This window comes from Oncorhynchus gorbuscha, linkage group LG05 (genome assembly GCF_021184085.1).
Source record: "Oncorhynchus gorbuscha isolate QuinsamMale2020 ecotype Even-year linkage group LG05, OgorEven_v1.0, whole genome shotgun sequence".
NCBI lineage: Eukaryota > Metazoa > Chordata > Actinopteri > Salmoniformes > Salmonidae > Oncorhynchus > Oncorhynchus gorbuscha.
Genome location: NC_060177.1, coordinates 63,218,868 through 63,243,084, shown reverse-complemented (window position 1 = coordinate 63,243,084; position 24,217 = coordinate 63,218,868). Strand labels below are relative to the sequence as shown.

General features: G+C 40.9%; 1 protein-coding gene across 1 annotated transcript in view; it reads right to left on the bottom strand.

Moving 5' to 3' along the window:
• Positions 1-4,136: 4,136 nt before the first annotated feature.
• LOC124034914 (calcineurin-binding protein cabin-1-like) overlaps positions 4,137-24,217 on the bottom strand; it is an 89,298-nt gene continuing 69,217 nt past the window's right edge. The window contains 4 exon segments of the mRNA XM_046348311.1: positions 4,137-5,874; positions 6,046-6,248; positions 7,795-7,980; positions 9,061-9,331. Coding sequence (XP_046204267.1) covers positions 5,725-5,874; positions 6,046-6,248; positions 7,795-7,980; positions 9,061-9,331 — 810 coding nt within the window. The 3' untranslated portion in view covers positions 4,137-5,724.

Genomic DNA, 24,217 nt, shown 5'->3' with positions numbered 1-24,217 from the left:
CTAAGAAAAACACCTACAATTAAAAAAATGTAAAGTAAAGAATTAAAGAGCATAACAATAGCGAGGCTATATACAGGGGGTACCGGAATAGAGTCAATGTGCGGGGGCACCGGTTAGTTGAGGTAATATGTACATGTAGGTAGAGTTATTAAAGTGACTCTGCTCACTCACCAAGTTTGTGTCAATAGAGCTAATGTTTCTTGACTGTTCTCCAAGTCCGATGAGCCTACTAGGGCCCAACCTCCCTGCAAAGCATTGGTCCTCAGAGCGGTCTATGGCGGGGCCACTGGCCAGGCCACTCTGTCTGCTCACTGATAACCTTTACCACTGATGCTCTACCTCCCAGGTGTCAGTCTCTGGCCATTTGTTTTAACTGTGCAGATTCCCTTGTGCTGAATAGTTAACAGCTGCCAATACACAGCCGGGCCCAAGGATCAGACGACTATCCTCCAGCCCAATAAAGAGCCCCTGCAGTGGGCCGACGAGAAATCTCACACCTTTGGCCCACATTAACTATGCAGCATGCCCTTTTGATGCCTTAATTGGTTACTTTGAGGGGTTTGTATAGGTAGCAGTCGCTGGCTAAAGACAACCTGATGTCAGTGGTGCTCCAATCCCTTCTGATTCAGCCTACCGGTACATCACCTCAAACACTGGAAAGACTCACCTTTGTTAAACCTGACATCAGGGCTATTAGTTTTGTCATTTTGTGATTGTTGGCTGACAACTTCATCTCAAGTGCAGTTTGTTTCAGCTATAAACAACGACTATGATGTTCTTAATCAGTGAATCTTAAAGATGATTGCACAATAACACAGGATGCATTCTGAAAGGATTAAATTGATCTAACATAGTGACAACACTTTTTCTCTGCAAAACACTGAGCACAGAAGAAAACTGTCAGTGAGGCACTTCGGAATTTGTTTAAATGCAATGTTTTAGTGAATTACATTTGCATTCTTTAGAAGAATACTGTAGATAATATAGTCAGGCCCATAATTAGTCACCCTTGATATATTGTATGCTCATAACATTTGGTAAATGATATATTATAATAATACAATTGCTCAAAGAGATTTTGCTTCTGTTTTTCAACGCCAAACCCACCACTACTGTGTATGGCACCACTAGCTGTATTGTCATGTCATCTGAGCATAGCACCGGTTCCAATCCAAGTGCCAATGTCGTTAATCAAACTCCAGGTGGTGCTATGGTCAGATTACATGAAAAACACGCTTTTTTTGGCCACGTACACACACCAGTAGTGGGTTTGACGTTGAAAAACGGAAGTATATGCAGAAAAGTACCTCATATGGTAAAATATGGTGGTGCATCTTTGATGTTATGGGGATATTTTGCTTCTACTGGTCCTGGGGTCTTTGTTAAGGTCAACAACATCATGAACTCTACCAAGTACCAGGACATTTTAGCTCAAACATGGTTGCCTCTGCCAGGAGGCTGAAAATTGACCGCAAGTGAATCTTCCAGCAAGACAATAACCCCAAACACACATCAAAATCCACAAAGAAATGGTTAATTGACCATAAAAATTAAATTTTTGCAAAGGCCATCTGTCTCCGGACTTGAACCCCATTGGAAACCATGAACACCATTGGAAACGAGTGGCGCAGCAGTCTAAGGATAAATGACTTGTGTCATGCACAAAGTAGATGTCCTAACCGACTTGCCAAGAGTATAGTTTGTTAACAAGAAATTTGTGGAGCTGTTGAAAAACTCCAACCTTATGACTCCAACCTAAGTGTATGTAAACTTCTGACTTCAACTGTACCTACCTATAGCCCGAACCATAATTGTCACCATTGATAAAGATGAGCAAAAAATATTAAAATAAATAATACAAATTGAGCTATATTGCATGCTCAATTTAAAAAAAATATATTATTTTATATTAATACAATTGCTCAGAGAATGAGATTTTGTTTAAAAGTATATTGTTTTCAGTACTCTAGCACCCAACAAGGAAAACGACAGCCTTTTTCTGAGTCGTTTTTTTATTTATTTAACCTATTGTGCGTCGCCCTATGGGACTCCCAATCACGCCCGGATGTGATACAGCCTGGATTCAAACCAGGAACTGTAGTGACGCCTCTTGCGCTGCGCTTTTAACGGACCTCTGAGACTATCACAGTGCAGGTGCATTTATACGGAGACTTGATTACACACAGGTGGATTGTATTTATCATCATTAGTCATTTAGGTCAACATTGGATCATTCAGAGATCCTCACTGAACTTCTGGAGAGAGTTTGCTGCACTGAAAGTAAAGGGGCTGAATAATTTTGCACGCCCAATTTTTCCGTTTTTGATTTGTTAAAAAAGTTTGAAATATCCAATAAATGTCGTTCCACTTCATGATTGTGTCCCACTTGTTGATTCTTCACAATAAAATACAGTTTTATATCTTTATGTTTGAAGCCTGAAATGTGGCAAAAGGTCGCAAAGTTCAAGGGCGAATACTTTCGCAAGGCACTGTAAGTAACTAAAACTATTTCTACCATGACCTGTTCCAATTATTGGTACTGTTAGAAGCATAAGAGAATGGGACCGTAATTCATATTTATTTACCAACCTGACTAAAAAAAGAACAGAGATAAAATGGCATTTCACCCAATATGGTCTTATAAATCAGTGTATACCAGTGTTTAAACCTACTCAAGGTCAATGACGACCAGCCAACTGTAATGAACCTGAGGGCTGCATGTTATCACTAAAATGTAAAAACGCCAGTAATGTACATTGTACATTGAGGCGTTCCTGGCCTCAAAAGAAAAACAAGCCTTATGCCGGTAATAAACACCTATTTTCAGCTTGAGCTTCCTTATCAAGTTCTCTACATGCACAGTGAAGCTCAGCTTATCAACCCACACCCCCAAATATTTGTACACTTTAACTTGCTCTATAGTATGTCCAGCCAATGTAGCAATGGCATGATTAGTAACATTCCTGGCATTTGAAAATACCATGCATTTTGTTTTACCCGAATTTAGAACCAGCATACAGATTCTGTTGTACGATATTAAATGCTCTTTGGTAATTTTCAAAGGCTTAATATAAACTACTACCACTTTAATAAAGAACAGTATCATCTGCATAAAAATTAACATCCACTGTTTCAATAAGATCCCCAATGTTGTTGATATACAAAATCAACAACAGTGGGCCCCAAATATATATCCAAACCCTGCGGAACACCTTATTGTGGGAAGCTTGTGGAAAGCTACCCGATATGTTTGACCCAAGTTAATCAATTTAAAGGCAATGCTACCAATGACTAATTGAGTGTATGTGAACTTCTGACCCACTGGGAATGTGATAAAAGAAATAAAAGCTGAAATAAAGCATTCTCTTTACTATTCTGACATTTCACATTCTTAAAAGAAAATGGTGATCCTAACTGACCTAAGACAGGGAATTTTCACTAGGATTAAATGTCAGGAATTGTGAAAAACTGAGTTTAAATGTAGGTGGCTAAGGTGTATGTAAACTTCCGACTTCAACTGTAGTTAACTTCTTCCTGTTGACAGAGAGATAAAACTGAACAAATCACTTACCAACCCCCTCTGCCCTATCAAGGCTCGGAGAAGAGAGATCTCCAAACTACAACCTAGTGGATGGGGGATCACACATTTGGTCCACCTCATAAGAAAACAAACCTCAAATGTAGCTTTCCTGACAAAGGGGCAAATGACAAACTCACAGCACTTCATAAGAAACTTCTGGAAGTTGCTAATGAAGGCTAATGACTTCCCTCGTGTCAGAGACTTCACACTGAAGTGTACGAGCCCTTTGACTAAAATGTCAGAGACAGGGTGGTCTCAGCTAGAGGAGATTATGGAGATAGAAAACATGATTGATACACTGGGGACATGTTGGTGGAAAGAGTGACACTTTGCCACAGGTTGTTTTGTTTAGGTCAAACTTCACTGGAATTGTAGTCTGTAGAACTAAATGACATTGAGGTTGTCTTGCCAATTGGTCTAAACTACTGTATACATACAGCTTTTGCAACCAATACATAACCATTACAGCTGCCAGAGGTTGAAGTTCAAACTAAATATGAAAACAAACAGAAAATGTAAGTAATTGAAATAAGAGTTAAAGAGCAAAGACCAGGTATGAGTGTATCAAGTATATATTTTTGTTGTGACATCTTTAATGTGGCAAGTCAATATGTAGAGAACAACAACTCCCCAGCCTGAGCTAAGGGTGAAGAGCAGAAGAAAAGCCTTGAACCCAAAGTCACCTTTCAGCCATTCTATATTCCCATAAGACGCTCAGCAGTAGAAATACAAAACAGTATTTTACACCAAAAAATACAAACATCCATTTACAGGTAGTCAAGCAAGACTTGTTTGGGCGGTGTCCTTTACAATTATTAATTCATAATTTCCTTTTTAAAAAGTATTGTTTTTGACAAACATACAGTACATATCCTTTTTATAGAAAACAATCTGTAAAAAACATTGTCTTCTGTACAACAGACTAGCTATCCCCGTTCCGAGTTTACTTTGAATTTAAACCTATTTACCAAAACTGATCCATCGGGAAGGGATTTTCCCTTACAATGCCAGTGAATTCAGTTAATAAACCGAAGCACAACTGATTAAGTTAAATTGAATTTGTTTCCTAAATTGACTAGAATGGAGATGTACTTGACCCCAATGCTAAATAAAAACACCCAAACCCTATAAGAGTTGCCTCATTGGAAAAGATGTTTTAAGTGTGATGTACAAAAGCTAACTCAGGCTAATCCAAAACATCTCTCTGTCTATTATCCTGAGCAATGCTGGTGACAAGACCTCTTCCTGGTAAAGACTCCTCCAAGCTACACATCCACACAGAAACAAAGGACAAAAATCAAACGAGACTGGAAATAATACAGTGGAGTACAAAAATAGAACAAACAAAAGACATCACACGTGGGGAAGTGTAAACATATCCAATCTGCTACATGTTCTTAACTTTGGAGAAGTAGGTTCCTCAACATGGCGTTAGGAGACCCATATAAAAGCCTGGTTTGCAAGCTGAAGGTCCTCAGTAAATCGTAGTGTCCATGAAAATACAGGTTACATACAAATGTGGGTTTCTTGCAGTTTAGGTTCTTATATCAATGTGTATGGACAAAAGTTGGCTGGCAACAGTTGTATGTTGCCATGGCACATATCATGTTGAAGTACCTCAGTGTGGGATGTTGCATCCCACCAACAAGGATGTAGCTGCAGTTGAAATATAGGAAAAGCAGGCAGAATTTTTGACCCCATTACTTATGAAAGATGCATAAATCACAGCCAAGGATGCCAATTGCATTGAAGGCTAAGAATTTGTCTGCATAGCAACAATCCACAAATTCTGACCATTTAACTTACAGTAAGTGTTGATCATCATTCTACACCCTTTCCCATTTTCATGTGAAAGGCTATGGAGACCGGTGTGATGAGTGTAAAATGGCACTTTGCTAAATTGTTGTTGAACTAAAAACATCCCCAGTCATCCACAGTTTGACTTTTCCCATTCAATACAAGATAGACCAACTGCATCAACACAGAGACACTAGCTGCAGTGACATGTACCATTCCATTGTTTCAAGACCAGGTGGAAGGGTTGGCGGTAGTCAGGTCTAGCTCAAATGAGCAGCCTGGGTTTGTTCACTCTTGTAGCTGTGAGAAGGGGACAAGGGGGTGGGGGGGCACAGCTGGTCAGTAGCTCAGATGTCCATGTAATCATCCTCCTCATCCTCATCGTCTGATTCACTCTCCAGAGAGGACTCCTGGCTGGAGGTCTCCTGCACCTCCAGGGCTGGCTGGCTCAGCGTCTCCTTCACTGTGGCCGCCGACTGGGAGGACAGGATCACGTTCTGGACAGGAACAGGAACAGGGGACAAAGAACAGGAGGGGTTTAGACTGACTGAAAGACAGTTTAAATAACAGACAGGGTGAAAAGATAGAAAGTGGCCAGAGATCGATCAATTGATGGAATTGATAGATAGAGCGATAGAAGAGGAAAGAGAGAGGAAGCGGGAAAGTACCTTGAGTCTCTGCTTGGTTTCCTCAGAGATACTTCCTTTGGGGGAGAGCAGGGTGGGTGTAGGCGGGGTGACGGTAATTTCCGGGGGGAACTTGGTGACGGTGGAGGGGATGAAGAGCTTTGTCATGTTGGGGGGGATGCGGGAGCGCACACGACTGGGGTCCAACATCTTAGACTGCTCACTGCTGCCATACAGCTGCTGGTCTGAACATTAGAGATATAGAAAGAAAAATGTATTTGACCTTTATTTAACCAGGTAGGCCAGTTGAGAACAAGTTCTCATTTCCAACTGCGACCTGGCCAAGATAAAGCATAGCAGTGTGAACAGTCAACAACACAGAGTTACACATGGAGTAAACAATAGAGTCAATAACACAGTAGAGAAATAAAATAGTCTATATACAGTGTGTGCAAAAGGCATGGGAAGGTAGGCAATAAATAGGCCATAGGAGCGAATAATTCAAATTTAGCAGATTAACACTGGAGTGATAAATGATCAGATCAAGATGTGCAAGTAGAGAAACTGGTGTGCAAAAGAGCAGAAAAGTACATAAATAAAAACAGTATGGGGATGAGGTAGGTAAATTAGGTGGGCTATTTACAGATGGACTATGTACAGCTGCAGCAATCGGTTGCTCTGCTCAGATAGCAGATGTTTAAAGTTGGTGAGGAAAATAAAAGTCTCCAACTTCAGCGATTTTTGCAATGCGTTCCAGTCACAGGCAGTAGAGAACTGGAAGGAAAGGCGGCCAAATGAGGTGTTGGCTTTAGGGATGATCAGTGAGATACACCTGATGGAGCGCGTGCTACGGGTGGGTGTTGCCATCGTGACCAGTGAACTGAGATAAGGCGGAGCTTTACCTAGCATGGACTTGTAGATGACCTGGAGCCAGTGGGTCTGACGACGAATATGTAGCGAGGGCCAGCCAACTAGAGCATACAGGTCGCAGTGGTGGGTGGTATAAGGTGCTTTAGTAGCAAAACGGATGGCACTGTGATAAACTGCATCTATTGGAAGCTATTGGAAGCTATTTTGTAGATGACATCGCCGAAGTCGAGGATAGGTAGGATAGTCAGTTTTACTAGGGTAAGTTTGGTGGCGTGAGTGAAGGAGGTTTTGTTGCAAAATAGAAAGCAGACTCTAGATTTGATTTTGGATTGGAGATGTTTGATATGAGTCTGGAAAGAGAATTTACAGTCTAGCCAGACACCTAGGTACTTATAGATGTCCACATATTCTAGGTAGGTACCATCCAGGGTGGTGATGCTGGTCGGACGTGCGGGTGCAGACAGCGAACTGTTGAAAAGCAAGCATTTGGTTTTACTAGCATTTAATAGCAGTTGGAGGCCACGGAAGGAGTGTTGTATGGCATTGAAGCTCGTTTGGTTGGCCAAGGTTGGATTAGCCAGGAGGAAGGCATGGCCAGCTGTTGAGAAATGCTTGTTGAAGTTTTCGATTATCATGGATTTATCGGTGGTGACCGTGTTACCTAGCCTCAGTGCAGTGGGCAGCTGGGAGGAGGTGCTCTTGTTCTCCATGGACTTTACAGTGTCCCAGAACTTTTTGGAGTTAGAGCTACAGGATGCACATTTCTGCTTGAAAAAGCTAGCCTTTGCTTTCCTGACTGACTGCGTGTATTGGTTCCTGACTTCCCTGAACATTATAAGAACTTCTAACAAGGATCCTGTCCTCCACTTACTAGAATTCTTACTTTCCCGCTTGGTATTTCCTGGTTGTAAATGTTCTTACCTAAGCAGGTTTGTGTGGTACTACAGGAAGCAGGCTCATCATGGGGCCAGCCTGCAGCCTCCTGCCCTGGGGACACAGTGGCCAGCTTCATCTGTTGGCACAGATGAGACTCCTGCTGTCTGTAGGACAGTCCTTCTGCAGGCTCCTCAAGTTCATCTGGAGAAACAACCACGTCACATGACCTGGCTGGGTGACAATCCATACATCATCCAAACACACCAGCATAGAGAAGAAAGACAAGATGACAGGCTCTCACTCATACTTCTGAGGTTAGCAGAATAATCAATTTCAGACTGATTTAATATGCAGTGCACTATACTATAACAACAATGTTTGTAATGACCAACATTAACATGAGCTTACTGGAACATAAATGCAATTTCTATACACAGACAAACACTGGTTTCAAATATTGTTCCAGGCTGCCATAACAGACCCCGCAATGAAAGCTGGAGGCAGGATATATGAGGGAGGGTAATGCCTCAGCCTGCCTGCCTGTGAGAATAACATCCCCATGTAGCAACGTACAATAGCGCTAGCAGCACTGACAACAAATACAATAATCCCACTCCCTCTCTACCCAACCTCTTCATTCAGGTTGCCTGGGAAACCATTGGTAGATTGCAGTGCCAAGCTCTCCTTAACCTCATGTATGTGTGTGCGCGTGTGTGTGTGGATGATATCCTCCTTCAGGATTGTAAACTAAAGAGGCTTGACACAGTTGTGTCATACAGAAACAATGCATCATCAGGAGAACAGTGTTCCAAGTTAAAGACAGATCATTATTTTATACACTTCCATCTGCAAGTGTCAACAGATGTACTATTACCAGGGAGACATAAGTGACTTACTAAAACAGAAACCATTCAACCACTTCATAGTGTACTTTCGTTACGTAACACAGCTCTGAGTGGGCAAGTGTGCCCCCTGCTGGCTGTCTATATAAATACAGCGAGAGAGCAGCTTTGACAGTCATTTATCCTTCTCCCCTAGAGCAGCAGGTACCACGCAGGGAATCAAACTGCAGATACAGCACAGTGAACACAACCAGTTTGCAGCAAAATTACTGCGGGTGTTACAAATCAATTCACATGACACTATATTCTCCAAAGAGGAACTACGCAATTGTAATTAAAATGTTTGATGACCATGTCCTCTTTGTAGCAGCATACTTTAAACTGCTTTAGAGTCTGTTTTCAAACAGAACAGGCAGTTTCACTGCTGTGCATTGTGAAATGTACTGAGATGAGGAGGGATGAAACCGACCTGTTTGGGGGTTGAAGGCCATAGTTGAAGCAGGGTGGATGGGCAGGGGGGCTCTCCTGTGCTGGGGCTGCTCGTGGGGGCCGCTGGCTGGAGGTCTGGGCACCTTGCCCAGGGGCTCGTACTGGAGTTTGGCTTGGCTGTCCTGGATCTGGATGGACAGAGGGTGGCAGGCAGTGTGGCTGAGCAAGACCGGGGTTGGCAGAGAGGCAGGGAAGAAGATGTCGCGGTTATCCTTAGTGTACTTGGGTGTTGTCGGGGCATCACCGGCAGACTGAGAAAGATAAAGCCAGAGTGTGGTAATAAGGAGGAGCGCCTGACCTTGATACTGTAGATAGAACACTGAGAACTGCATATCTGCTTCCCTGGAGGGAAAAATGTCCCAGACAGAACCACCGTAGAAATCGGTTGAGTCAACATAGCTGATACCATCTCACTGTTTACAGTTAGATGATACTATTACGCTGGCTTTATGCTAGAGTAGTGTCCTGTGGAGGTCTTACTTCTCTGTGTTGCCAGAAGACACCGACCCTACCGGGTCTGAACACAATCATGGTTGCTTTAAGACACAGTGGAGCCGGTGCGAGATATGGGTCTGAAAACGTACCTCAATGCAGGGATGGGATATGCCACTTTACTCCAAATTGTACCGTCGAGGCATCAATATAGATAAAGGTAACATTTGGAGTACAGTGGCATATCCCATCCCTGCACTGAAGTACGTTTTCCGACCCATATCTCATGCCGGCTCCACTGTGTCTTAAAGTAACCATGATTGCGTTCTGTCCCCAGTGCAGCTCAGTGTAAATGGTCGGTATCTTCTGGCATGTTTTGAGGACCAATCAAACACAAGAGCTGCACAAACAACTGCTGTCATGGCAACCAGGAAGAACACAGCCAATGGCAAACGGTATGAATACAGATTCTGTTCAGTTTCCCTTCTGAAAGAGGAGAGCATTGGACTGAATACCATCTCTTCTTTTAAAAGTACCCGAATAGGAGAGAGACATTGGATACCTGGGAAGGAGGAATTAGAGGCAGGGCACTGATAATGATATACAGAAGTATATAATAGTATCATGACTTATTTCCAAGTTATGGCAATGTGACTACCAAGCACAGCCATAGCTACATATCAAGTTGAAGGCCGACCGGACTAAATTATCCTTATCACTGCGTTTTTAAAATAATCAGTTCAAGGACATACACAAGTGTACAAAACATTAGGAACACCTACACTTTCTATGACATACAGTTCCCCATGTGTATCAAGAATGGTCAACCACCCAAAGGACGTCCAGACAATTTGACAACTGTGGGAAACATGGGAGTCAACATGGGCCAGCACCCTGTTGAGCGAGTCCATGCCCCAATGAATTGAGGCTGTTCTGAGGGCAAAATGGGGGTACAACAATGCAATATTAGGTGGGTGTTCCTAATGTTTTGTACACTCAGTGTACATCTGGTGTATTTTTAAAATTATTATATACATTTTCTACACATCTGGTGTATTAAAAGCAATTAAATTGTTTATGACACAATACATACACACATACATACAAACGACAGCATGCAGACGCATTCAAACATCCACATCACCACCACTGCCCAGACCTGCCTGCTCCACACCCACATCGCCAGTGCCAGCATTACTCTGTGCCACATGGCCACAAACTGCACCATTTAGTGTCTCTCCATCGCCCACGCATTTTCAACATTTAGATAATAAATAATTAATAAATAATTTGACGATGGCGGATTGGTTGATTTCCAGGTATCTGCATGTTTTTTTCAAGATGATTGACGAGAAAAGTATCAAACAACCCATCGGGTATCTCACTGCACCCTCATATTACATGTCTTGAAATACGCAGACAGACTGATTAAAAGGTACATTTACATTGTGATACTTCTGACAGCCAACTTTCTAGCTCCGCCCATAACTTTTGGACTTTATAACATTCCCAGTAGACATGGATTATTGAGTCATTGCTAGTTTTACACTTAAGACATGGCTGCCATTGTGCTGTAGAATTTGTGAATGTTGTCTCTTAAAAAATCAATTATATACATGAGTTTATACTGGATTAAGTGTGAATTTTCAATAACTGTAGTTTGTAAGTTATGTTCCCACATTCCCTCCATCTTGTGCCAATATCAGTTATTTTTTGTCTTGGTTCCAATAGTTTATATTTTTCCTAAGAGATTGTCAGTTGGATAGGCTCTCTGCAAGGTTTTGTATATCTTTTCTATTACATGAATATCCTTTGTCTGACTCATATATGATTCCCTTAAGATTGCACTGATGTCGAAAAGATTTCACATCGAAGTTGTGATATAAAACGTTTAAGTTGCATGTACTTAAATATGTACATTGGTCAGTCCAAAATTGATTTTTAATTCTGTAATTGAAATAAATGTATTTCCTATTACCAAGTCATTTACTGTTTCTATGCCTTTAGTTTTCCATGTGGACCAATTTATTGGTGAATTCTGAAAAGCTATCCAAAGATTGTTCCATTGTGCTTTTAGGGAGTAATATTGGTTCCTGTAGAATAATGTGTCATTTTCTTCCATATTGTTATAGTGTTGTTAACTATTAAGCTGTTAATGTTTTTAGCTCTATCCTTTGAAAATCGACATGTGAAAAAATTCTAGGGATGAGCATGTGCATGTTGCTCCTCTCTTTAGTGCAAGTAAAAGCCTGAGCGAGCTGATACAATACCAAGTCTGGAAGGTTAAAACCACCCTCAGACTTAGGAAGATGTAAAACTTTCCTTTTTATTTTATGAGTTTTATTTGCCAATATAAAGTCTTATGACGAGTATACTTTTTAAAGAATGTCTTCGGTGGGATAATTGGTAATACCAAGAACAAATATAAAAACTTTGCGATCCAAGCCATTCTGAAGAGCTTTATTTGTACCTGTAAGATTTATGGGAAGATTGTTCCATTTAATTAGATCTGCTTTCATATTGTCGAGTAATGGGATAAAGTTATCTTTATATATTTGTTGTCACTTATTAAGCATCCAAAGTATTTAATATTTTTGTGGTCCATTTAACGGATTGCTGTAGATGAGCTATTATTTTTCTTATTACCATTATTTAGTTTTATTCCACGTAAATGTAATATATTTTTGTATTCAGGTGTATTTTATTTTTTTTAGCAAGGGGGGCATCGAGTTTTCAATATTGGTCAGGTATATCAGGAGATCATGTGCAAATAAGTTGAGTTAAAATTCATGTTTACCAATACCTGTTACATTTGGATCCTCTCTAATTCTTTCTGCAATCGGTTAAATTGCCAGTGCAAACAGGAGGGGTCAGACAGGACAACCCTGTCTCATATCCCTTTTTAAAGCAATTTCAGTTGTATTATTTGTGTATATTTCTTCGTTAGGACATGTATATAATATGTTTTATTTATTTATTATTTCAGGTGGAAAGTTGAAAGCTTCATAATTTTTGAATAGAAAAGGCCATTCAAGCCTTTTCGGCATCAACAGCTATTATTGATAAATCTATATCTCGTTTCTTAGCATATTGTATTAAGCTGAAACATGTTTTTGTATTCGTTTGGGTCCATTTTTAAAATACACTTTTTGAACTATATGTATCAGGTTTTTTTATTTCACCTTTATTTACATTTACATTTAAGTCATTTAGCAGACGCTCTTATCCATATTTAACCAGGTTGGCCAGTTGAGAACAAGTTCTCATTTACAACTGCCACTTGGCCAATATAAAGCAACGTGTTGCGACAAAAACAATACAGAGTTACACAAAAACAAACGTACAGTCAAAAACACAAAACAAAAGAAAAATAGAAACATCTATGTAGTGTGTGCAAATGTAGAAGAGGCAGGTTGCAGGAGAGTATGTTCAGTCCATAGATGGAAAATGAGATACAAAATATATACGATGAAAATGATATATACAAGGGACGGACAAGACAATCAAAACAGACATCCCACTGCTACGCCATCTTGGAGGTCTGGTAAGACTTTTGCCATTGTATTGCTTATCAGCTTTTCATTGTGACAATTTATTAAACTGGGTCTGTAAGCAGCAGGGGACTCTCCAGATGTTCCTGGTTTTATTATAACTGAAATAACTGTTTGATACATGGAACCAGGAAGCACTGAACTGAGTGACATGTGCCCATATTTACACAAATGACAGCACACTACTTTGTCCCAAAATATTAAATAGAATTCTAAAGGGAAAGCCGTCCAATTCCTGGAGCTTTTTTCCCACGCAAATCTTTTAACAGTGTCTAATATTTGTCTTTGGGTGATTTCCGTTATTCTTTTTTGTCAGCTGATAATTTCTTCAGGGTTGTTTAAGGCGGCTGTAGGATCAGTCAAACGGTTGTTTAATTCTGATTTATATAGATTTTCATAGAACCTTTTAAAATGGTCAATACTCATGTATACTGTGTGAATAACTAATTACAGGTGCAAACTACTAGACGATGGAAACTGCATAAAGCAAGCTCAGCCTTATTTGTTCTATTGTCAAATTGCAGTTGTTCCCCCCTTTTAGTCTTAAATTCATATGAACAAGTACAGGGTTTCTGTAATTCGACGGGTCATTCATCCTCCATAGGGTCTCAGGTTGGAAAACCTCATAGCCCACTGAGTGTTTTACAATGTTATGGCTTGTCAACTGTCCCATAGACATCTAAATGTCATTTCACTATTTACAGGAGATCAGCCATTTTTTTCAGGTAAGTTGACTGAGAACATTCTCATTTACAGCAGGGGGATGAATGAGCCAATTGGAAGCTGGGGATGATTAGGTGGCCATGGTGGTATGAGGGCCAGATTGTGAATTTAGGTCGGACACCCCAACTCTTACGATAAGTGCCATGGGATCTGTAGTCACCAGAGACAGGACACCCATTTAACGTCCCATCCAAAAGACAACACCTTACACAGGGAAATGTCCCCAATCACCGCCCTGGGATATATATTTTTTGATCAGAGGAAAGAGTGCCTCCTACTGGCCCTCCAACAGCACTTCCCTGCAGCATCTGGTCTCCCATCCAAGGACCAACCAGGAGCTACCCTGCTTCGCTTCATAGGCAAGCCAGCAGTGGGATGCAGGGTGAATCAGAACCATGCTACTATTCAGAATCAGAACCATGCTACGAGGCTGAACATGAATTGTTCCACTACACCAGGGTACAGAGGGATGAGACACCTTCACAGTCATTCCCGATTTTCTTCACGCATTATATATCATCCTGTAAAATAAAAGTACATTTTGTACATGCTCTCTTTTCTTTATCTTTACATTAGTAAATGTTGCATTAGATATACATTTTAGGTTGACTTGATGAAAGATCATTCATAACCCTTTTGGTTTTGTTGTTCATACTTGCTGTAGTCTGATATTTTGGGGCCAGACTATGATCTATTAATGTTTAGGGTACTTCATGTTCATGCATTGCCAAAAATTAGGGGGAAGGGAGGAAACTTATCAGAATTGAACATACAGTTCAATACAGTTTATTTTACCTTCATTTAAGTAGACTAGTCAGTTAAGAACAAATTCTTATTTACAATGACGGCCTAGGAACAGTGGGTTAACTGCCTTGTTCTGGGAAGGACGACAGATTTTTACCTTATCAGCTCGGGGATTCTATCTTACCACCTTTTGGTTACTAGTCTAACCACTAGGCTACCTGCCGCCCCAGTTCACATCATTACCCTACTATGTAAACAGAGGACATTCTGAAAAGGAAAATGAATAACTTAAGTGGGGTAAGGAAATGTTCAGCCGAAAACTAGTTGGTTATAAATTAACACATACATTTGATTAGCTAGATGATTTCGAGTTGATAGCAAGCTAGCTAGTAATTAGTTGGCTGGCTTTCTATGGGCTGAACAATGCTAGGTAACATTAGTTACTACTTTTTTATTTTCTTTAGTTGCTACTTGCTAGCCGCAAGATCGTAGTGTTTAACAGGATGCAGTTGTCTAATATGTCACTCGTTTTAGTATAGACAGGTTGTTATGTTTTGAAAATGTGTGTGATGATTTGTGTGCTCTATTCATGTTAGCAGCAAACGATGCCCAAACTCCGAAGGTTTGTGCTAGCTACTGTGTGTTTACTGCTAGCTACTGTGTGTTTACTGCTAGCTACTGTGTGCTGGCTTGAAGCGGAAGGGCTGGAGCAGTCCTATGTAAAACAATAGATCCTGATTCATTCAGTCTTGAAGTCTGAGGAGTCTCTTCATTATCGTCACTTCTTGCCGACACATTAAAGCAGCTGTTCCAGAACTCAATTCAAGGACGTAGAGAGGCTAGTGTTAACAAGACTATGCAGTAACGCGGTCGACCTTGAACTGCCGTGGCTTCAATGATGGGGGACAGGGGCCCTTTTATTTATTTTACTTCACCTTTATTTAAGGCCCTGACCTCATAGGGGCCCCCATTGATTTTGTTAGTCACTCTCACTCAGATATCATATTCACATAGCATAAGTCATGGCAAAATGTGTAGAATTGCAGGAAATTAGCTGTAAAATTTAAACAACAAAAAGTTTTGTAAAGCAAACTTGTTTACCTTTTGTTAATAAAATACCTTTTCTGCAAACAGATCCCTCTATACTTATTAATAGTTTTGAATCCCAGTGCAGAGTTAATGTGTAGCAGATAATTGTAGAGCTAACAGGCTGTGTTTGTTGATCAACTGTGGTGAATGAAGCAACCAATGTGATAATGGCTGCAGTACTTATTGCTTTTTTTCCTGTTTTCCAAATAGCATTTTATAGATTTTAAATTGTTTAGAAATGCAGTAAATGAGCATTCAACTTTCCTAAAAGCCCATAACTCAGTAAAACTCAGACCCTGGCTACAAAGTTGCCACAAAACAACAGAAGGTTAGTCTGGATAAGTCAGCTGATCTACTGATAACATATACCACAATGGTATTTTCTTCTCAGGATCCCACCTCAGGGATTTCTAGTCAAATCCTGCTCTGAGTCATTAATAACGAGGCTCCCTGGTGGATTCACACAGGCTTCAACAAACAAACCAACCAACCCCCCAAACTCTAACTACAATAGACCCACCACAAAGCACAGCTCAACACAGAACAGCAGCAGCTCCTACAGGTTTCCACCGCTAGCTGTGAAGCTTCTTATATCAGGAATTATACATAAAAGCATTGGAACACAATAAAGACCCTTTGCTCTGAGAAACAGTACCTGAGAGCACTGCAGCAGACTCCGTGTAGCCTAGTTCGTATCCACCATTCGTTGTGTATCATATGAAGACTGCTTACAGCCAGACTGGTCTCAAAGTCAGATTCAGACCATGGATGGTCCCTTCTGCAATTACTGAGATGGGGTTTGAAAGCAGCTTATCAGTTCTGTGTAGGTCATCTCCTGTTCTGATCATCTTTTTATTATTATCACATTTTAATGAAATTGCCTCTAAATAAGTTCAAGGCTGTCATTGTTTCTTTGAGAGCCAAAGCTCCATATTGTTCCTTGACTTAGTCTGTGAATGCAGCAGGTGGCACTTAAGTGTTTGAGATGTGACTGGACTTTTTGGTTAGGAGGGCGTAACTCTGAGCAGAGTACCAATGAGACAATGGTCAGAGGTACAGGTGAGGGAAAACAATGGACGGACACAAAATAGCCCCTCACAAAATAGTGCAAATAAGTCTAAAGTAAATTAATGGGGGAAACAGCAAGATATTATGATGAATCCTCTCAAAACACAGCAGATCCTCCCACCCACACGAGTAATGCCCAGGTCCCTGCAGGGGAGTTACTTAGCCTTATGCCAACCTCTCCCCAGGTGTGAACTCGGACTCAACAAAGAGCCTAGATGTACAATAACAACTTCTGTACTTTAAAGGTGCTATACATATGTTTTTTTATTTATTGTAATTTCATAAAATGTCAATATATCTGCAGTTAACTCGGGCTCTCGAGTGGCGCAGTGGTGTCAGACACTGCATCTCAGTGCAAGAGGTGTCACTTTAGTCCCTGGTTTGAATCCAGGCTGTATCGTATCTGGCCGTGATTTGGAGTCCCATAGGTGGGCGCACAACTGGTCCAGCGTTGGCCGGGGTAGGCAGTCATTGTAAATAATCATTTGTTCTTAACCTGTTACTCCTACCCCCTACTTTTTCGAACATTCTGTTAAAAATCGCGCAACATTTCAGCGCCCTGCTGCTCATGCCAGGAATATAGTTTATGCATATGATTAATATGTGTGGATAGAAAACACTCAGATGTTTATAAAACTGGTTAAATCACGGCTGTGACTATAAACAGAACGTGCGTTTCATCGAAAAGCGCAGGAAAATCTGATCACTGAAAATGGAAATATATATCCATCTGCCACTTCAACCCATTGATAAAGGCTAACCACAAGGTTGCAGAGGTTGCAATACCTACAGCTTCCACACCATGTCAACAGTCTTGTCATTTGCCTAGGCTTTGTTTCTTGGTCAAACGAAGAAGAGACCAGCCATTTGTTCAAGCCTCCGACCGGATATTTTGGTTGAGATTTACCCGGACATTATTTCCAGACGGACAGCTAAAGAATATACTTCGCCTCGTGATCAATTTGATCGCTTATTAATGTTTACTAATACCTAAAGTTGCATTACAAAAGTATTTTGAAGTGTTTTGTGAAAGTTTATCATCGACTTTTTTAATTTAAAAAAATGACGTTACGTTATAAGATGCTATTTTTTTCATTTATCACACAGTCTTCATAGATCGATATCTAGGCTATATATGGACCGATTTAATCGAAAAAAAGACCCAATAGTGATTATGGGACATCGAGGAGTGCCAACAAAGAAGATGGTCAAAGGTAATGAATGTTTTATATTTTATTTGTGCGGTTTGTGTAGAGACGACTATGCTAATTATTTAGTTTACGTCCCCTGCGGGTCTTTTGGGGTGTTACATGCTATCAGATAATAGCTTCTCATGCTTTCGCCGAAAAGCATTTTAAAAATCTGACTTGTTGCCTGGATTCACAACGAGTGTAGCTTTAATTCAATACCCTGCATGTGTATTTTAATGAACGTTTGAGTTTTAACTAGTACTATTAGCATTTAGCGTAGCGCATTTGCATTTCCAGATGTCTAGATGGGACGCCTGCGTGTCAGGTAGGAGCAAGAGGTTAACTGACTTGCCTAGTTAAATCAATGAATTAAAAATAGTGGAATGATTGTGTTCCACAGTATTACTTACCCGCCAGGGTTGTGATTTTCGCCAATTGATTTCTCTGGCCGGAGCGGAATTTGAAAACACTATTCAGTGTAGGGAATCATTGAACCATCTAAGTTGCTGTGAAATATTTAGCAATTCACCTAGCAATAGGTTGCATTCCAACCAAATCTTATCCTACTTCCCCGTAACATGTCGGAGACTTGCGCTTGACCCTTTATTTTCGGTTTTGGTCCATCAGCTTCAAATATATTTATTGGTTATTGGAAATATATTTCACAGAGATGTAAATGGTACAAGGATTCCTTACATTATTCAGAGCTTGTTTTCTCACAAACTAAAATTGAGCGAACAGCGTAGCATTTTAGCAACCAGGAAAAGACAGGGCGAATGCCACTAGATAATACAGCCAAAGTCAGAACAGCTTTCCCATTTTGCCAAGAGATGACTCTCCAGCGGGAGAAATCAATAGGCAGATATCACAGCCAATCACAACACTGGGGGGTTAGTAATACTGTGAAATATCATTCCACTATTACTGCAGATAGATATTTTATGAAATTACAATGCAGAAATAAAAATAAATCCTGTGTAGCACCTTTAAAAATGACAAAATGAACACCCCCACCGGCCAAATGTGGGAAGATTTTGGCATTGGCGGGTAAAATATTTTACCAGCCACGTTGGCGGTTGGTCAGGGCTTCACACTTAGAGCATTTGTGAATAAAAATAGTCAAGTATGATCACATTTATAGTAAAATAAATGGAGAAGCTGTTCTCAAAAGTAAGACGTTTTGTTTTATAGCTGGTGAATTAATGACACAGTCAAAGAACTACGAATCCTATATAGCCCAGTATCCCCCTTTCCCTTCCCCCTTGCGCTGCAACACTGCCTGGATGGGGTCTATACTCAGGTGAAGAAATAAGTCAAAGATACAATTTTAGAAGTGCACAAGCATAACAGTTGGTCTAATTTACTTGAAACGGAAGTCTACTAAAGTGAGACTTTGTCCTTGTGTTTCTTGGCTATTTACACTGTTTTGTTTACCAGCTAGGTTGTTTTTCTATGTTTGAGTTTCAACTGCTAGGGAAGAGAAGACAACGCTTCTACTAGTCCTGTGGTCACCAACCTAGTCGATCGCCAAACATTTATGTAAAAACGATAATGCCTTGTGTCCTATATGTTTTTATTAGTCTCGAGCTGTTGGCATTAGGTACACCCGATTCATGCGCCGGATAGCAAACTGTTGCCATTTTTAATCATTTCAAGTGTCTGAAGGTACAAACTCTGCCTTCCCTGCATGCCCAGAGAGCAAATCAAGTGCACTATAGGTTTACGGCTGGCCAATCGGATGGTTCAGATCACCGTGTCTGCAGTAATTTAGAAGGCATAAAAGAAAGCAACAGAAAAATTGATACTGTGAGATTTCAAAACAATCACTAGAGAGAAATTGTCAAGGAATCCAGAAAATATCCGTTTTTATTTATTTATTAAACAATGCATCGGCAAGGCAATTCAAGCAAAGCCAATATGCGGTGATAATATATTGGGTCTATCGCTTACTGGACAATCTTCATTGCTACAGTACTGTTTTTAAATGGTTAATGTTCCATAGTCTTGTGTTTAAAACAAATCTGAGTGGTAGATCTTGGCTTGCAATTTGACTCAGAAAAGGTCGGTGACAGGCACAAACATGACTAGTCACGCTACCTCGGTAACTTCCCGCCCTTTTTTTAATGTCTTTTTTTATTTAACAAGGCAGTTAAGAACAAATTCTTATTTACAATGACGGCCTAGGAACAGAGGGTTAACTGCCTTGTTCAGGGGCAGAACGACAGATTTTTACCTTGTCAGCTCGAGGATTCGCTCTAGCAACCTTAGGGTTAATAGTCCAAAGCTCTAACCTCGAGGCTACCTGCCGCCCCTAAACAGGCAGGTGAACATTTTTGGCTCATCTGTGATATTTTGGACACTAGCTACTTCTTACTAGTAATACATTTAATTGTTTTAGAAACATGTTGATCAGTTTGTATATTTTGGCTGGTACAAAATCTGTGTCTGGTAGATATTGAAATCTATTGGGTTTTCCTTTGAATTAAGACCTAGACAGTCAGGTGAGGGGAGTTCTTTACTAATTCATGACTTAATTCATCAATCAAGTCCAAGGGAGGAGCGAAAACCTGCCTCCGTGGAATGGGTTTGACACGTGATCCAGGGCAAGTTTTCCCAAACTCGGTCCTGGGGGCCCCCCCCCCCCCCCGGGTGCACGTTTTGTTTTTTGCCCTAGCACTACACAGCTGATTCAAATAGTCAAAGCTTGATAATGAGTTGGTTAATTGAATCAGCTGTGTAGTGCTAGGGAATAACAAAAAAGTGCACCCGGCAGGGACCCCCAGGACTGAGTTTGGGAAACCCTGACCTAGGGAATGCTAGGCTACGTTGTAGGAATCTTCCGTCTCAGGTGTGAACAGGTGACAGGGAGTAGGTTGCAGTGAGCAGAGGATCACCCAGAAGTCATCTTCTGCTCTTCTGTATTATCCCTTCCAAATCATAACCACTAGAATAGTGACTAGACCTTGAATACAAACAATAATGTCAATCAGGTCGAAACATGGAGAAGTGAGAAGAAACCCATGGGTAACCTGGATGTGGTGTGATAAATGGGACAAACTGATCACAGCGGACCTCATGCACACTTATGAAACCCTCCTGCTTGGATCCAGCATCAAAATCTGATCTACATCATGACTTTTAATGCATATGCATACACCGAGCTTTTATAAGGCCATGAGTCATGACCACAATCCTCATCTGTATAAATTATGCTAAATAACTGTCAATTGCGAGCTACGGTAGCCTACCCATCATTTTCTCCCTCCAGTATAGTGTACTGTGGTTTAAGTCACCACGACAACAGGATGAGAGATGCCGGATGCGGAGGCAGGGCTGTGGGGGGGCATAAATCAGTCACAGACAGCAAAATAACTGATGATTTTATAAAGAATGTGAGAGATGAACACAAAGCTCAGCTGTGATGATTATAGGTTAGGGTAAGCATCACACTCACACAAAGCTATTATAATGGCCTTTTTTCTAGTTTCACGTTGGATATAACTTGCATTTTAATGAATTGAAAATCACTGTTGTGTCTAGAGTTTCTGCATCTGGCGACAGAAGAAACTTGTGTTAAACGTTCCCCATAGAATGTAGCATTGCCTTTCATGTGCAAATAGGCAATGCTGTGGATACCAATGAAATACACCGTTCAAACCAATAAACTTTACTGCAAAGTGTGAAGACGAAGAGGACAAAAGGGAATATTCTTAATGCACAGGTACAGAGAAGACTTCAAAAGCCCTGGGATCTACCCGGCTAGTCCTGTGGCTGAGAACACTGCTCATCTTACTACAGACAGGGACTGCATGTTAACGGGCCACCCGGTCTCACGTCGTGACAAGGGAGAAGAATGTCAGTGAGTCCATTAGGAAACTCAATACTCTGATCTAGTTGACTTCTTCTGCAGTCAGTCACTGCTGCGCTGCTCAGCCATGTAGCTCTGCAGGCATCAAAATCAAACAGCACAGCACCCAAATAATAAGGGCAAACAGAACTAGCACAACTCCCCAGCTAGTTATCTCCCTGAGTTAGGCTACAGTGGTAAACAAGGTTACAGTGAAAGGGTCCAAACGACTGTCGCCTTGTGTCATCAAATCATCTTTGTTATTACCACAGACGTCTTTCCTATATAGCAAGTCACTAGCAGTCAGACATTCCCAGGAGTGCATTATTAGGTTTGGCTAAAGTAATTGAAACTCAACTGACGCATATGCAAACGGGTGCTTTGAAAACAATGGAAAGTTGTCAAAAGATAAGTTCCAGCAGGCTTAGGGGAAAAGAGTGAAATGGCATGGAATGTGCAATGCAAACAGAGGAGAGGAAAATACATGCGTTAACATCTAGAAATAAACAAACATGCATCAAAATGATTAAGTATCTCTTTAAAAACGGTCTGTTTCCAGATAGCAAAGAGGTGATAGAACAGAATATGTCATGATTAACAATCACTGAATCAATGCTGTTCCAATATTTATTGAGTAGCGTACTGTATCATTCCCCCAGGGCATCTATCCATGGCTGGCAATTAGAGCTGCACAATTCATCAAATTCACATCGAAATTGCAGTATTGAAAACTGCAATATTTAAGGTTGAGTGGTATCCAGATGTTCATCTTAGTAAGGCAAGATGGCATCGACAGAGATAGTCGCCTCGCTTCGCGTTTTTAGGAAACTATGCAGTATTTGTATTTGTTAGATATTACTGTACGGTCGGAACTTGAAGCACAAGCATTTCACCACACTCGCATTAACATCTGCTAACCATGTGTATGTGACCAACAAAATTTGATACTATCATACCGTTTCTGTACCATACTGGGGTAAACAGTATTACCCAATGTGCACACAAGGGGTGATATGTTTTGATGCAATTTTTATTTATTTATCTTGATACAGGAGGTATTGAATGTCTTTGCTGTAACCATTTTAATTTCGACATCTAGCCACTTAGCTAGCAAGTTAGCAAACCAAATGCATAGCTGTAGCCCTGAGATGGATATAATCTTAGATTTCTTATATCCGAAAAAAAAATGCAACATGCATCAATTTCAAAGATTTTACTGAGTTACAGTTCATATAAGGAAATTGGCGAGAATTTAAATAAATTCATTAGGCCCTGATCTATGGATTTTACATGACTGAGAATACAGATATTCATCTGTTGGTCACAGATACCTTAAATAAAAGGTAGGGGCGTGAATCAGAAAACCAGTCAATATTTGGTGTGACCACCATTTGCCTCATGCAGCGTGACATCTCCTTCGCATAGAGTTGATCAGGCTGTTTGTGGCATGTGGAATGTTATCCCACTCCTCTTCAATGTCTGTGTGAAGTTGCTGGATATTGGTGGGAACTGGAACACACGGTTGTATGCGTATGCTTAAATGGGTGACATGTCTGGTGAATACAGTGCATTCAGAAAGTATTCAGACCTCTTGACATTTTCCACATTTTGTTACCTTACAGCCTTTTTCAAAAAAAAATTAAATTAATGTTTTCTCCTAATCAATCTACACACCATAACGGCAAAGCGAAAATAGTTAATACTTTTTTGCTCATTTATTTGAAATAAAAAACAGAAATACCTTATTTACACAAGTAATCAGACCCTTTGCATATGAGACGCGAAATTGAGCTTAGGTGCATCCTGTTTCCATCAATCATACTTTAGGATGTTCCTACAACTTGGGAGTTGTAGGAACAACTCTTATCCCAGTCTGCTGTTCCCACATGCTTCAAGAGGGCCACCATTGTCCCTGTTCCCAAGAAAGCTAAGGTAACTGAGCTAAACAACTACCGCCCCATAGCACTCACTTCCGTCATCATGAAGTGCTTTGAGAGACTAGTCAAGGACCATATCACCTCCACCCTACCTGACACCCTAGACCCACTCCAATTTGCTTACCGCCCAAATAGGTCCACAGACGATGCAATCTCAACCACATTGCACACTGCCCTAACCCATCTGGACAAGAGGAATACCTATGTGAGAACGCTGTTCATCGATTACAGCTCAGCATTTAACACCATATTACCCGCCAAACTCGTCATCAAGCTCGAGACCCTGGGTCTCGACCCCGCCCTGTGCAACTGGGTACTGGACTTCCTGACGGGCCGCCTCCAGGTGGTGAGGGTAGGTAACAACATCTCCACCCCGCTGATCCTCAACACTGGGGCCCCACAAGGGTGCGTTCTGAGCCCTCTCCTGTACTCCCTGTTCACCCACGACTGTGTGGCCAGGCACGCCTCCAACTCAATCATCAAGTTTGCGGACAACACTACAGTAATTACTTGATTACCAAAAACGACGAGACGGAGGTGAGGGCCCTCGGACTGT